Below are 12,500 nucleotides of genomic sequence, written 5' to 3'. Positions count from 1 at the left end.
AATGTTAACCCTTATAAGTTTATGTCAGACCTGAGTGAAGAATGAGATAAATAAGATAAAGTTAAATACATATCACACTCAAGGATGGTACATATATATTAAACGGTGTAACCAACTAAACGATTACAAGCTTGACCAAAGTTTCTTCAGATCTCCAGACGTTTGACGTTTTTACACACACTAATGCATTTCACAGATGTACTTCATTCATTGTAAGATGCTTTGCAGCTGACGCAACACAATGTGACTTGTGAGACATGTTCTACAAAGATAATACATATGCCGAAATGAACAGTATTGCATTCATCATATCATGTGATATGATGTATTACTTAGAATAGCATTGTTAATTAAAAATGAACGACAGCGTATGAACTGTAGCCATTGTCCGGAATATTCGTTTCCCCCTTGGGTTTTCCATCTTTATTCGCCCTGACATTTTTATCCTGGAAAATTATACCAAAATTAAAAGTTTTATCATTCAATCTGAATGGATTCCATGTGCGCCAGAAAGTAAAAATAAAACAAAGTTTTTCAGTAAATTTGTTCCAAATTAATTGGAGCACTTTTAAGAAGATTTGGTTCTGAATACAGGATGAGAATAGCAATTTAATTATCAAATGTAAATACAGACCAAAGAGATCTGTAACTTTAACGTTATGTGACATAACAGCGTTTCTAAGGAGTGCCGCATCAACATATATATTTAATTTTTCAAAATTTACATTGCCTTCTGAAGTGAAACAGATGGAAAGATTATATTTCGGGCAATACACTAATACAATACTCTAAATGTATTGTCATTTCTGGGCATAAATATTGTGCCTTAAAACAAAAATACGTTTTCGTTAGTGTCAGTCCTTTGCATTGAGCAAAAGATTAGTAATGTTTCACCGAAGTTTAATTGTTTCACAGTTCCAATATGTATTCTCATCAAACGTACATGACATTAAGTCAGCTGTGTGCATTAATAAGCTATATAATACATGTAATTAGCCCTTATGGTAGACAAACATAGTACGGAAATGTACATTACTTTTACAGTAAACTGATAAGTTTGTGCAACGGTAAGGTCTACTCTTTTTTAAGGGATATTGCTTCTCTTGCGCATTCAGTTGAAAGGTAATCTCAATAGAATACTCAATATATTAGACTTCAAGGTTCGTCAAACAGTAATCTCCGTAGAACTGTCTCTAAAACGACTAAGAATCAATTTAATACACATTTATTTGGGGGCTTTAGCGGGTAGTGGTGGTTTGGTCCTAAACATTTTCTTTTGCCATGAACTAAACATTTAAACATAGTTTAGCATTTTATGTTAATAGTCTAACAAAAATCGCAAGCGAAAAGAATAAGCAATTCAATACATTATAGATGGACGCACATATAATTACGGTTTATAACTTTCTTTTGCTTATTTGTCTGATATGAGGATAGTGGCACATGTATTTACCCTGATATATTTTGCTGATTTCATATTCATTACATTCGCGAATGACTCGTAACCATCGTGTTAATTTGCTCCATGAACAGACTCATTCATTGGGCATGGTGTTCCTAGCAAGTAAACATTTAATTTATTTACTTGAAAATCATTGCCATAAATAACATTCATGTATGTAAATATATCACTTTCTTAGAAATTAAGAGCTTGAATATTTAGCACATTTAAGAAACATGTCGTCAATAGCATAAATAAATTACAAGAAATATATTATTTAAACCCATACTCTGAGATTTGTATCATTAAAATTAACCCCTACCTACCATTACACAACGTGGTCTAGTCTTTAGCGGACTTTCTTAGAAATTAAGAGCTTGAATATTTAGCACATTTAAGAAACATGTCGTCAATAGCATAAATAAATTACAAGAAATATATTATTTAAACCCATACTCTGAGATTTGTATCATTAAAATTAACCCCTACCTACCATTACACAACGTGGTCTAGTCTTTAGCGGACTCACACCATATGCTCTCATCTTGTAAAGTCTGATCTGGATCAAAGTCGGTTGATACGTCAACCATCTCATATTCAGTCCCGCACAATGTATCAGTTCCTCCCATAGCTGCAAAATTGTCGAATGTTGGTATGAACATAAGTACGCAATAAAGTAAATGTGTTGCTAAATGTACTAGTAATATATTTAACTAGTAATACTACTACTACGACTACTACTAAATCTCTACGACTGAAAACATGATTATTAGTCGATAATTAATATATCCCACTCATGTAGCGTACAAGAAACACAATGAATTAAAAACACGTTTAATATCATTTGACAGTAAACCAAAACAATTACAACAAATATTTTTGATTTTTTAATATAAAGCAAAAGTTTTGCATGTTTTTAAACCCGAGAATGAACTGATATTTTGACAACATAAATCTGCTTTAACAAAATATGTTTTCAATGAAAACACATGCACTTTATAATTATATTTGCTTCTGTTATTTTAAAGACACAAACACATACACATTATAAAATCTCTTATAATGTATTCTGCCAAAAAAATATAAAGAAGAAATAATAAATACACATACTAATATTCCTAGATGCAACGTTTGGTCCTTTCTTGACTTGCGTATACAGAGCTTGAATACTTTGCGATACTTGACTTGGGCAGTTTCCATACGAGATGCGCTTGTAGCTGTGCCCTTCATAGCCTGCTGCTGACCCCAAGGTACAATCAGGTGGACAGGAATCCAATACACCATCATCTTCACATGATATCGATGTCTTATCAGCAGTCCGTACAATTATATCATTGAGATTATCGATACAATTAACACTTGGCTTGTCATCACCAGATTCTGACAGCGAGTAGGTGCTGCACCATGCATTATCAAGAGAGAATGAGGCCGTTGAAATCGCTGTGAAGCGATGACCAGTTATGGCATTGAAAAGTGCGTTGGTCTCAGGAGCTGGACCATGCGTCCACTCTTCCTCGCTTGGAGGCATGGATGGATGTCTCCTTATTGTACAAGGAGTAAAAAAAGAAGCGGGTTCACATTTCTTGAGGACAAGACGTTGCTCTATAAAATTGACAACGAATTAAAATGTCAGTAAAACGTCATGCAAGAATTGATAATGAATTATGTATACAAAATATATAATTGATACAACGATTTGGTATTTGTATACAGCTCTATATGGCGTTATATCTAATATATAAATAACTTCAACAAATTGCCATGAAACAGATTATAAAACACATCATCTGCTATTTCTATCATTAAAAGTAACCCATACACACCATGACATAACGGGGTCTGGCATTTAGTAGACTCAGAATCGGCGCTATCATCTTCTAAAGTCTTGCCTGCATCAAAGGCAAGTGAAATGTCCACCATCTCATATTCATTCTCGCATAAACCGTCAGTTCTTTGGGTAGCTGCGAAATGTGAAGAAGGTAGAGACGAATTTGTGAGTAAGTGTTTAAATTAATATCAGTGTGAATGACATATTGTACTACCACTGTTACTTTTAAACTAATAAATACGAATATTAGACGAAATCATTTTCATTTATTTGGTATATTTAATCCTTGTTTAATGTCTAAATGACAACCTACAAAGCATGTGATAATATATCAAAGCATCGACACTATATGCCCCTAGTTCATCTAATTACGAAATGTCTAAATTCATATTTGAGGCAATACAATACACTGGATCTGATAAATGAAGACACTCTTCATCCTTTTTCTTCGTTATGACAATAGTGTGTACATAGTTTGAAATATCTATAAGATATTCTATAAAATAAAATTATCATCCAAAAAGTAACAAAACGCACATAATAGTATTGCTAGATAAAAATGTTTGTCCCTTACTGTCTTTTCCATACAAAGCTTGAATATTTTGGGATATGTGTCCTTTATCAATTCCGTCCACGATACGATTGTAGCCATCCTCCACACGATCTGCTGCCTTCGCTAACGAACGAACAGACGGATAAGAATTCAAAATACCATCAGCTGTGTGTTCGACACATGCGATCAATATCTTCTCATCATCCATTTTACTTGAGCCATTGAAGTCGGCGATAAAATTGACATCTTGTCTGTCATCCTCTAAATCTGCCAGCAAGAAAGTGCTGTACCAAGCAGTATCACCCAGGCCTGATTCCGATGGAATGGCTGCGTAGTGATGATCATGTATGACATTAGAATGTGCTAGGCGGCTCACCCATCCTTCTTCCCTAGGAGACCTAGATAGAGGTCTCCGTATCATAGAAGGCGTAGCAAACAAAATACTTTCACTTTTCTCGACGACAAGACGTTGCACTACACAGGCGACGACAGAAAAAGAAAGTTATGAAAACTTGATGTAATGATTAATAATAGACTGTGTGAAAAGTACTAAATATTCTTTTTACAAAGCAATAAGTGCTCTATGACAAATCAAAGAGTGCATTACTCACAATAACAGGTGGGCACATAACGAAACCATGTAAGTAATTATCAAAGACCACCATATTAGGAATATTACTAGCATGGTCTTTCTCATTTTAAATTATTGATGGAATCTGAATCCCTATTTTATCTAAAGCTTCGTTGTAAACATTAACGTGGAAACAATGAAGTTGAGACACATAAAAAGAACATCAGTGTTGTTAGACATTATGTATACCCAGATGTTGACATTCCGAAATTTTTTTCGTCTTTCAAAATCAATAAGAAAATATGTAAAATAAAGCGAGGATACCTGCATCCAATGTATAACTATTCCTGCGTTGAATCCATATTAGACATCCTGTCATCGCTATGATCGCAACAACCGCTGCGGTAACAACAGGGAAGACGACGTAGATAGGCACACCTGTCGTACGTACATACATGCATATATATATATATATATATATATATATATATATATATATATATATATATATATATATATATATATATATATATATATATATATATATATATATATATATATATATATATAACTAAATGTGTTATCCCTGGATGATACAGGAGAATGATTGACAATAATAGTGGAGTTATTATATAAAACAAATAAAACTAATATACAGGTTAGATAAGTTTAAATTAGTATTCTACTCATATTCGGCACCAATAACCTTGCCTGTACGTGCCTGCCAATATGTCAACTCGACGAAGCATACATAATTACATTTGTACACACAACATAAAGAAAGTGCTATCCCTGTATGACATTATTATTTGTATTAATTTATTGTGATGTATTTTGATTTTAGAACATAACCTTGTGTACGAGCTAAGGCTGTTCTGAAAGCAAATTATTTTTCTTTACATTTTGAACTCTCTCATTTAATCTTAACCAAAGGACTTTATGATTTCATAACTACGCGTAAATTTGATAAGTACAAGGGGATCAGTTGCCATCAACTATATGTGTAAGAACGATTTCATTTTACTTTTATATCAGGGCATGTTTTAAGAATAACAATAATGTTACTTTTACCTTTGTAACGTCAATGTAAGTGACTACTTAATTTTGAGGATCGCTAAGTAGGATGTTGTAGATACTAACTTATAACTAACTAGTGGCAAAATTTACGCTAATATATACCATAGTCATTATTTTTGTGACGGCATTGTCTTATTATTATTATTATTATTATTATTATTATTATCATTATTATTATTATTATTATTATTATTATTATTATTATTATTATTATTATTATTATATTATTATTATTATTATTATTATTATTATTATTATTATTATTATTATTATTATCATTACTATTAGAAGTAGTAGTTGTATCAGTGTTATTATTATTATTATTATTATTGTTGCTGTTGTTATTATTATTATTATTATTATTATTATTATTATTATTACTATTATTATTATTATTATTATTATTATTATTATTATTATTATTATTATTATTATCAGAGTTATTGCCCGTTTGTTACGATACACAACTAGTTTAGCATCCTTCTTCAGAACCTGTATCGGGACATAGGGTCTTTACCAAATCCTGTACAGGGCGTTGATCACTCGCCACGTACTATTTCCGTCCATTCTTTGCAACTTAGAATTTGGTCGAAACATACTGGTACGCGATGTGATAGACATAAAAACATATCTTTTACTGTAAATTGTCCCTATTGATTCCAACATGTAGGAGTCCAGATTTTTCTAAGATTTGGTGTTACGTGATTGGTTTGTATATTGGTTCGAATTTATGGTCTTCAACTAAGTAACGAAAAAGAGCGAAACCCAAACGTTTTGAAGAATTCAACGAATAATTTAATTAAAAAAGTGGAACTTTACACAACAAATCTTACAGCTATGTGATTTAAATCTGAAAACGTCCTAAAAGTTGTATTACCAATCCAAATGAATAAAGTTTGATCTGAATTCAAAGCTATTTCAAACAAGTACCAAAATTCAAGGTTTTTATGTGGCTGTAGTCTAGAATATACTATTACCTGTAGCATCTATGTGTGATGGTGATGTGCTAACACAATTGTCATGTGTTACAATATTATAATCGAAAAATGTTCTAGTTGGAATTCACAATAATTAAAAATGAATGGTCCCGTCCAAGAATATTATGATGAGCACTTTATATTTTCCGTGAATAATGATTTGAATAATAATTCCACCAAAATGAACAACTGAACACAATAATAAGGTTGATTCTACTTCAAGATGTTAATGAAAGAATTAATAATTTCTTCATTAAACAACATTGTACAAATAGCAAACAAGAAAACTGAAAAAAAACCACATAACCAGCTTGAGGGTCAGACGTTTATGACTCGAACATTCTAAGCTGTCAACAGCACAAGGTTTATCATTAAAAATATAATAAAGACAATGGCAAATGTCAGATACAATATATTTTTCCATTGGGAATTCCAATGTCCTAGACTCAGATTAAGATAACACTTTATCAATATTGATAATGCTCCTAATATTTAATCTGTACTAGCAGAGGAATATTGGCTGCGTATTATGTCCTTTACAAACGCAATGTCCCTTGTCAGAAACATAGTGAACTCAATTTTGGACTAATACGAATGAATATAACATACAATCATAAAAAATAGCCAAGGAATAGTGCAAATTAAATATACATATCAATATGTAAGTTGTTTTTATAGTTTCTGATCAAGAGCTATGTTTTGAATTTGCGCCGTTGTCAATTTTGTGTATATATATTCATATAATGTATATACAGGTTTAGCAAAAGTAGAGTTTACTGTAATTCCGGCTAATTATGATGAGCGCTAATTCTTAACTTTATATTCTGATATGGCAAAGCCGAAACTTTGACAATGTAAATACAAACAACACATTTGATAAAAAAAAGTTTGGTACAGAGGGTACGGTAGGTAGGATTTTTATAGTCGAAAGGATAAGGTATCTAGAAGCCAAAATGAAAGAAAATAACTGATAATCAACAGACCCTTACCTTCATTTAGGACACCAGGTAACATAATGTTAGCTGCGCAAGTGTCTCGAAATTCAAAATACGAAAGAACATCCTCGTTCCAACTTTTATAGAAACAACAACAAAGTTTGAAAATAGATTGAAAATATAACACACCTATCCCAGATGCAGCCGAGTAATATACGTTTTTTATAATACAAGATATATAATTGTATTAATGCCATTTTTGCTAAGAATTTACTCGGACACGCACGAATTTACAATTGTACAAACCTTACACCACTAGGCCGAATATATAATGGGCCTAGTACGTAATGGAATGAGCCGAGTACATTATGTGGACTGTGTACGATATGGGGCGATTTGGGTACGTCGAATTCGTTATGGGTCGAGAACTTAACAGTCCGATCCTGCCATGGTCCGAGTAGTCTCTGAACCCTTCTCATCACCTTGTATTACACACATGTTTCAATAAATTTTAGAAACAACTATGAGTATAACGTTCACCTTGGAAGTTCACACTCTGAATATGAGCTCATGCTGACTGCGTTTGACTCTTAACGGTGATTGCGTTTAACTCTTAATGTATCACATGTAACCATATACGGAACGTAAACGTCGATTTAACTCGCAAACGTGCGTGTTGGGTGCTTAGAGCTACGTTGAATCGTCTAATTTAAAAAATCAGGAGCAAGTTACGTACGTACACAAGTTACGTACACACATTATTTTGTATTGAAGTAGAAGGTAGCATTTTGCACGGTGATGGTGCAGCAGTTGCACTCAGTGATTTTCCTGGTATTGTTAAGAATAGTATTTATGGCGTTGAATCGATTCAGAAGGACGTGCACTTTGCTACAACGATAATAGGTTTAGCAAGATATTCAGATGAATATAAAAGATCAGCCGGCCCATCATTGATGTTTGCTAAAGATACAGCTAATCATCCTGAACATGCAACCGTAAAAACGAATGCAGCTGGGAACGCAGTTGCATCAATGGACAAACATTTCAACTTAGGATTCGCAGCACGTAGATCAACGTTAAGTGATGAAGTTTTTCCATGTGCAATTCAACTATCTCATATCTTTGGATTTTGTAGAAATGTTAGAAAAGTTAATTTAGGAGCTAAACCTACAGTTGCACTTGTAATAAAAGCCAGTGACAATGATGCAATCTGTCGTCCTGCTGCTGCTCACAATTGTATGGTAAGATTAACAAAACGTTCATTATGGATGCCACTTGCTGGAGAACAAATATTAATTTATTGTATGGACCAAGGTGGTAAATCACTGTTATCATGGTTAACAATGACAACATATATCATTCAAAATAATATTGCTGGATTGTTTACATGGCAAATAGCATCACAACAAGGAGTTTCTGTGCGGAGGCATATATTTATCACTTTACAGTATACTGATCGACTATATTCACCATAACGTGGTCATATGCTATTTAACACACACAAAACATGGCGATATTAAAACAGCTATATCAGATAGGGAAACGATTACAAAACGGCTAGAAGATGTTATAAGTGGACTTCCTGATATCGTTATAAAAATTAATCTGATCAAAATTCCCCACAAGCAAATTAACACTTTCATGTTATTTACAGTACTGTCTGACCAAGCATTACGGTCACCACTCAATAAAACAATTAAACATCGCGCTGAGGTTAAATTTATATGCAGGCTTTCAGTACTCTGTGTTATTACATTTATAACATCTACCACGATTTCACGGCGGTATTCGTCAGGTGGATCCATGTTAGTGATGTTAGATCAAAACGGCGAGGTAACACTTACTGCGGAACCCGCAGAAAAAATAGACTTGATTTATTATTGGAATTAGTAGCTAAATTCACACCTAATTAAAATATAATGAATATTCAACGTGATGTTGTAGTGCAACATTATATATATATAATCAAGCACGTGAATGGCAAATAAAATTAAAAAAATATCGTTGACGAGAATGTAGTAAAAATAAAGAAATATCACAGACGTGTAGTTATTGTTGATATAATTGTTTATTCAACGTCCGCTGTTATTGCTGGAACCGGCGTGTTATCATCAACAATAACAATGATGGCAGCAATAGTTGTAACAATATTTGTTTCAACTGCAGCAACGATTGCCGATATTCTCAACATCGTTGCAAAAATAATATGCACGTCCACAAATGCAAAATTGCATGATTATATAATAAAATTACACACAGCGACGTTAGTATACTCCAAATTATCCTCGTTATTATCAACGAGCCTTAGTTGTGGAAAAATATCAGATTTTGAGTTCACGGAGATGATCAAAATTTACAAGGAAGCAATGACCATGATTGATTTAGAAAATGAAGATTTAAATAACAGTGTAAACTCTACTGACATTGCCATGCGAGCTACTTCAACAATCGTAACGAACACAACTCCGTCAAAAATAACAATGATATCGGTAAGATCAGCTACTCCAGAATTTAGTATTAACTTTCCAACTGCAATTTCAGTCAAAGAAATCGCACTAGCGCAATTATGAGTATACTACAGCTGGCCGAATATCAGATCAATATCATTTGGTGGATTACAGGCGAATAATTCACTTGTATATGCAAATAAAAATAAAGATGATGGAACTCCCGACTGGCAAGTCGTTTCTATTCCTACAGGATGTTATCAAATCGAAACATCAGTGATGAATTTCAGCGCAGACTAAAAGCTATAACCGGAAAAGAAGCAAAAATAGCTATAACAGTTCACGAACCGACGTTATCATCTACGATTGAAATATATTCTCCAGATTACGTTGTGGATATTTATCAATCATCAGTTAGATCTCATTTAGGTCGGCCTGAAATTCCATCAGAGTATGAAAGACTTTCAGAACCTCAACGAGATGATTGACCTATTAACGAAAACAAATCATGAATGAACCACAATATCGAGATGCATATCCATCGCGTCATTATGCAGATGATCTGATTAAATTTCCTGATGGTATATTATTTCCGAAAACACCGTTTTCTATAATTTATTTTGATTGAAAAACTTCCGATCATATTATTTATGAAAAAGATTTAATATCATTGGCTGATGAATTAAAACGGAACATATAACTACATTCACGACATTAGTGCAATTATTTAAAAATTATATCCTGGAGCATCCTAATAACGATCTTAAAAAGAAAATTATTGAAACGATACAAAATTTAAATCAAATTGTATAAGATAATGAGTTTGCTAATCGAGTTATTATTGAAATAATAAATGCAAGTACTTATGATATAGGAGGCAAACAAATTATCAGACGACGATATATTAATCACTATAAAACAACTGAAGCATATTTATTAAAATGTATACTTCCCGGATTTGACACCGACGGACTAAAAAATCGTTTAACGATCTTATAAACGAAAAATTTCCTAAAATCGTTGAATCTCTTCTAAGACGCAATACTAATCCGTATGGTGAAGTTCGTCATATTTCACCAGGAATCGTTAATATAACTTCAAAGATTGCAGTCAATCTTGTATGTCATGTAATTGATGGCAGCTATCAAATAGATCTTGAAAAATTAAATCAAGCTCAACAAGGATATATTCTGTAAACATTTACAACCGAAGTACCTCCTGGATATTTGATTGTGCAAGAACCTGTTAATCCTGTTTATCTGCGATGTCATAATCAGTTATTATCAAGAATAAATTCCAAACTTACTAACCATTCCGGAGACTTAATTGATTTAAGAAATGAGAATCTGAATTTAAATTTATACGTAAGTTCTTAACGATTTTTACAACTAATTAAATCAAGAGGTATGCTATAGAATGTAATAACATGTGAGAGGTTTCAAACACGACTTGAACAATAATGACACAGTCTCCAGTCAACAGAGAACAATTTAGTGTTAATATAGTTTTTGATGAATACGTTAACGAAGACATTATATTGACTCAGGAACATATTATTATGATTACGTGTGATAGAGATCAGATTCTGAATTATGTACATTGCTGCATTAAATCTGATTACCTTAAAAACTATTGTCTAATTTTGAATAAAAAGTCACTTCATTTATTTTAAAAAAATTATAAAAATTAAAAATATATTATAAGAGAATATTTTTTTACTGATTTTTGTTATTCACTCTTACTAATGACGTTGTTACCACAGTCACTTTCATAAGTGACAGCATTTTCGTTCTCACGATCTGATATAAAGTTTTTCAGTTATCTTACGCGCGTAATGATGACTTTTTGGGGTTTCGTATTCCTTAGAGAATTTTGACTAATGTTCTCAATTGCGATCGAAAGTGGGACGAATTTTTATACTTCTGTATCTCTAACTGTTGATAACGATTGTAGCATAATCTGCTGGATGGTTTTAATCAAGTTGTAATTGGCTGATAGGGTATATCTCCCTCCAATTTTACAATTTTGTAATGATTCAAAGTCAGAAATGATCTTTTCAGGATCAAGTTAAATTTTATGGACTACTGTTTTCATTTCTTAGTTGCAGAAATAATAGCATTGGTATTTTCAAACCTCATTTCATTATTGTTATTATTATTATTATTATCATTATATATATATATATATATATATATATATATATATATATATATATATATATATATATATATATTATATATATATATATATATATACGTATATATATATATATATATATATATATATATATATATATATATATATATATATATATATATATATATATATATACATATACGTATATATATATATATATATATATATATATATATATATATATATATATATATATATATATATATATATATATATATATATATATGTATATATATATGTATATATATATATATATATATATATATATATATATATATATATATATATATATATATATATATATATATATATATTTAAATTGTATTTTTAGCACAAAAGAAACCATAGCATGGTGAGAGGTTATCATTCATGGGGTCCCTTCATTGGCCTTTGCGCATTTGATAGGGTTCTTTTTTTGAGTCCTTTCTTATATATATATGTGTATATATGTGTATATATATATATATATATATAT

The 12,500-nt window shown here is 31.6% G+C and overlaps 1 protein-coding gene across 3 annotated transcripts in view; it reads right to left on the bottom strand.

Annotated features, from left to right (window-relative positions):
• LOC149796507 (uncharacterized) overlaps nt 1-12,500 on the bottom strand; it is a 27,470-nt gene that overhangs the window by 1,189 nt on the left and 13,781 nt on the right. The window contains exons 2-7 of one of the 3 annotated variants that reach the window (XM_089960235.1): nt 4,718-4,831; nt 3,844-4,296; nt 3,265-3,402; nt 2,552-3,043; nt 1,935-2,072; nt 1-446 (exon numbers count right to left, since the gene is read on the bottom strand). The exon at nt 1-446 is cut by the window's left edge and continues 1,189 nt beyond it. In XM_089960235.1, coding sequence (XP_089816361.1) covers nt 1,951-2,072; nt 2,552-3,043; nt 3,265-3,402; nt 3,844-4,296; nt 4,718-4,831 — 1,319 coding nt within the window. In that variant the 3' untranslated portion in view covers nt 1-446; nt 1,935-1,950. Of the gene's footprint in view, nt 447-1,933; nt 2,073-2,551; nt 3,044-3,264; nt 3,403-3,843; nt 4,297-4,717; nt 4,832-12,500 lie in introns of those variants that run through there. The other 2 variants (XM_089960237.1, XM_089960236.1) reach the window with 2 other exon arrangements.

Source organism: Sinohyriopsis cumingii, chromosome 6 (assembly GCF_028554795.1).
Source record: "Sinohyriopsis cumingii isolate HCF-2022 chromosome 6, ASM2855479v2, whole genome shotgun sequence".
In the NCBI taxonomy this organism is placed as follows: domain Eukaryota; kingdom Metazoa; phylum Mollusca; class Bivalvia; order Unionida; family Unionidae; genus Sinohyriopsis; species Sinohyriopsis cumingii.
This window is presented reverse-complemented; position numbering and strand designations above follow the sequence as displayed.